Below are 3,931 nucleotides of genomic sequence, written 5' to 3' on the forward strand. Positions count from 1 at the left end.
CCATGCTAAGCAGCTCTCGTATGGTGCCTGATGGAGCAATTACGCTCTACTATGGTATTTGTATAGAGAGATTTCCACATTTGCGGGATGAAGGCATGCACGGATTGTTTCTGCATCCTTGTTTCTGTTTACTGAGTATCCAGTGATGCTATTTTGACTAGACTTTCCTATTTATAACACACAAGAAAAGGATGAGCTGGAACACTGAGTAAGGATGATTTCAGGAAGAGTATAGATTACTCAATTTTTTTTCATATAAAGTCTGCTGTTGTTTTTTCGTTTCTTCATGGTGTTTAGTTTTCCTTCCTATCCTGTCCTCCGATACTTCAGAATCTACTGGCCAGCCGGTCAAATTTGATAAAAAATGGAGTTTTCAAAGGTGCTGAATCCCTATCTATTCATGAAATAGCAGTCACTGTATTTAGGGCCTTTGCTGACTGAGAAACTGCACCATCACAGATATCACAGGTTCTAGCTGTGAGACACTGAAAACTGGACATCATTGTCCCATGCTATTGCTTCTCCTACCTTTGGGGGGGAATGTACACTACCAACAAGTTTATTTTGTGTATCTATTAGACTCTTAAATTATAAAATCAACAACATAAAAATAAAGCAATAAGGATTTTCTTTAATAGAGGCTTTCTAAAGTAAAAACAAAACAAAACAAAACATTGCTGCTGTTAATGCACTCTCATTTAAATTATTTGTGTGGAAATTATTATCTTCTCATGATAATAGTTTTGCAAAGTGAGAGGTAAAGCCAATTCAAGCATTCCTGAGTTGAGAAAATGGCAGGAAAAAGGCCTGTCATTCTGGTAAGGACAGGAATTGTTTTTCCATGGTGTCGATGTTTGGACGTTGCAACTTGCACATGGTAATTTTTTGTATCATCAAAGAAAGGTCATGCTACAAAGGTGTAACAGAGAAATTAATACATGTTTTCTTATTTCTTGTAGAACATCTATTCTTGGAATTTCATTTGGGGCTGCATTTCTCTTGCTTTCCTTCATTTTGTTTATCTGCTTTGCTGGACAGCTCTTGGTAGGTATTCAAGGAAATGTAATCCAGTAGTTAATGGTTTCTTTTAAATAACATGTTCTGATTTTGCCAAGTCTCTCTGCCTTTGCAGAGTACCAGTTAAATGAGAAAGGCTTGCACACTCAGGCTTCTGAGGACATTGTTTTGTCCATGTTAACTTACTATATAATGTCCTCATTTATCTGAAAAATGGAAAACACCAGTGCAGTGACTGTCTGTCCCTACACTGATATTGTCTTTCCCCCACGTGAAGCTGGATCCTCTGAGAGGTTTGCATTATCGTTTGATTGATTGTCTTTTCAAAATTTTTGCTATTCTGCTTACAGGTGGTGACTCATCTTATGAGTGCTTTAATTTGGGGGACTGTGTTTAAGTCTTGTATAAGAACATTTTCTGAGTTTAGAGAATATTTCACAATAACAATTTAATTTGATAAATAAAAATGTTATAGTAAAATACCAATTTTGCCATTTAGTGGTCCAAGTATTATTGTAATGCCTATTAGTGTAGCCAATAATATGCTGAATTTGAGAATTTAATTTAATTCAAGATTTGGACAAACCTTTCAGCATTTCACAATATAATTTACAAGTATTATTGTCCTTTCAGTCATTCTCAAATAGATCCAACATATAACTCCATCTAGAACAAGGAATTTGAGGATTTGTAAGAAAGTGAATGCAATCTGAATTTGGCATGTAATCTAGAATAAAACTATCTGTATACTTGTCACTTAATCCCCATTTCTCCTTCTCTATCTTTGCATTTTTCCACAATCTCCCATGGAGAAAGCTGAGAGAAAGATTGTTTATAAAAAAGCAAAACATGCACATGGGAAAGACAATTACATCACTATGCAGTAAAACACTAAGGAAAGGTAGCCTGGCAGTTGAAGCAAGAAACAGAGGAAATGGGATTTTGTAATTTCTCCCTCTTCGCTTGTGAGGCTTGTAATTAACCAGGACATATTTTTAAGAAAATGTAATTAATCTACACTTCAGCTGTATATCCAATAAGGTAGGGATGTTGCCACTACTCAGGAATTAATCTGAGATACAATGCAACAGTATTTTTAAATATTTTAAATCCTTGGAGGGAGGTCCTAGAAGTATTGCTATTACTTAACAGCAAAAATTAGTTATTATGTAATGTCATGCTTGATTGCTATTTTTTATTGACATCAGAGTAAAATGATGGAGTCAAAGTACTGCTGTTGAATAAGCAAATTAAAAAAAAAAAATTCTTCAAGGAAAAGCCAGCCTTTTTCCTGTAGGAAAAAGAGGTGCCAATGAAATGGTATCAAGAAGTGCTGGGACATACACTCTCCTGGGGCTTTTATTTATAATGTAGGAGGAATACAAACGTATTTTTCTGCATTTAAAGGGATGGCTAAGCAAATATTCCAAGTCAGAGTTGAGGAGTCGTGCCACATGAATAATATCTAACATCTACTTTCAATGCTGTTTTTGCTATGTCTTGAATGTACTCTAAATACTTCCCAGAAATGAAGACCTATTACTGCATTTCTGTTGACTTGCGAGATGTCATGTTCTAACCCAAATAGCTTGAAGAGGAGCTATTTATGTCTATGTCTTTATAAGTTCAGCTGCTCTAATGCAGAAGCTATGCTGCTAAGAAGCCTTTCAGCAAGTAAGTTATGACCATAGTTGATGCAGAGCTGTCTTTTCTTCATGAACATGGACGTAGTTCTGTAAGGTGATGGGTGAGAGGCAGCTAACAAAAGAGGCAGTAAGTTTATCTTTCCCCTGTCCTCTCCCTAAGATTTTTTCCTTCATGTCAAAATCCAAGTATTGTTTTGCAGCTTTAACCACAGTGACACCCTATGTACATGTTTCGGTAGCATATCCATTGCAGTATCTGACCCGTAACTGTAAATGTTTTCTTTCTAGAAGAAAAAGCCTGAAATTCTCAAGCAAACAAGTATCAATATCTGAGTTTTAACACTCAGAGTTTTTATGGTCAGTGTTACAGAAATCAAGCTTTATCATCCTTAATCCCGATTGGGTTTGAGTTTGGTTTTTTTGGTTTTTTTTTTGCTAGTGTGGGTTTTTCCCACCTCTTTTTCTAAAAGGGTACATTTTGGATTCACTTGCAGAATGCATGTAGTAAAAGGATGTGCTTGTGTGTACACACATCTGCATGTAATTACAGAGTTTAAAATCATCAAATATCTCTCTTCTAAAAATGCACAAAAAAAGAAGATAATTTTTGGGGCCTGACTGACCCTGATGGATGAACTGTGGTGGGTTAGTCTTGGCTATGGGCCAGACACCCACCCAGCTGTTCACTCACTCTACCTCCTCAGCGGGATGGGGGAGGAAGATAGGATGAGAAAGCTCGTGGGTTGAGATAAAGGCAGGAGATCACTTACCAATTACTGTCATAGACAAAGCAGACTCAACTTGGGGAAAATTAATTTAATTTATTGCCAATTAAAATAGATTTGGGTAGTAAGAAACAAAAACAAATATTAAAGCCACACCATTCCTCCCCCCTTCCCAAACTCAGCTTCACTCCTTCGCTCCAGACTCCTCTGTCTCCCCCCAGGCAGCACAAGTGGGGACAGAGGGTGGTCAGTACATAAACATTTCTCTCTGCTGCTCCTTACCTTCACACTTTCGCCCTGCTCCAGCGTGGGGTCTCCACAGGCTGCAGTTCCTTCAGGAATATCCACCTGCTCCAGCATGGGTCCTCCATAGGCTGCAGCGTGGGCATCTGCTCCAACATGGAGCACCTCCTCCTCCTCCTTCTTCTCCTCCAACCTTGGCATTCCCTCCGCTGTTTCTCACTCTTTTGGTTCCCTCCTCCTCTCTCTGCCCAACATTTTCTGCTGCCCTTCTTTACCCAGGCTTTCCCCGAGGCACCTGCC

At 38.2% G+C, this 3,931-nt stretch overlaps 1 protein-coding gene across 1 annotated transcript in view; it reads left to right on the forward strand.

Moving 5' to 3' along the window:
* Nucleotides 1-1,044, forward strand: part of LOC104082342 (adenylate cyclase type 2-like) — a gene marked incomplete at its 3' end in the record, with an annotated part of 34,231 nt that extends 33,187 nt beyond the window's left edge. Inside the window, exon 12 of the mRNA XM_009585443.1 lies at nt 960-1,044. Within this exon, the coding sequence (XP_009583738.1) occupies nt 960-1,044 (85 nt within the window). The remainder of the gene's footprint in view (nt 1-959) is intronic.
* Between the last annotated feature and the right edge of the window lie 2,887 nt (nt 1,045-3,931).

This window comes from Fulmarus glacialis, unplaced genomic scaffold (assembly GCF_000690835.1).
Source record: "Fulmarus glacialis isolate BGI_N327 unplaced genomic scaffold, ASM69083v1 scaffold7939, whole genome shotgun sequence".
Lineage (NCBI taxonomy): Eukaryota > Metazoa > Chordata > Aves > Procellariiformes > Procellariidae > Fulmarus > Fulmarus glacialis.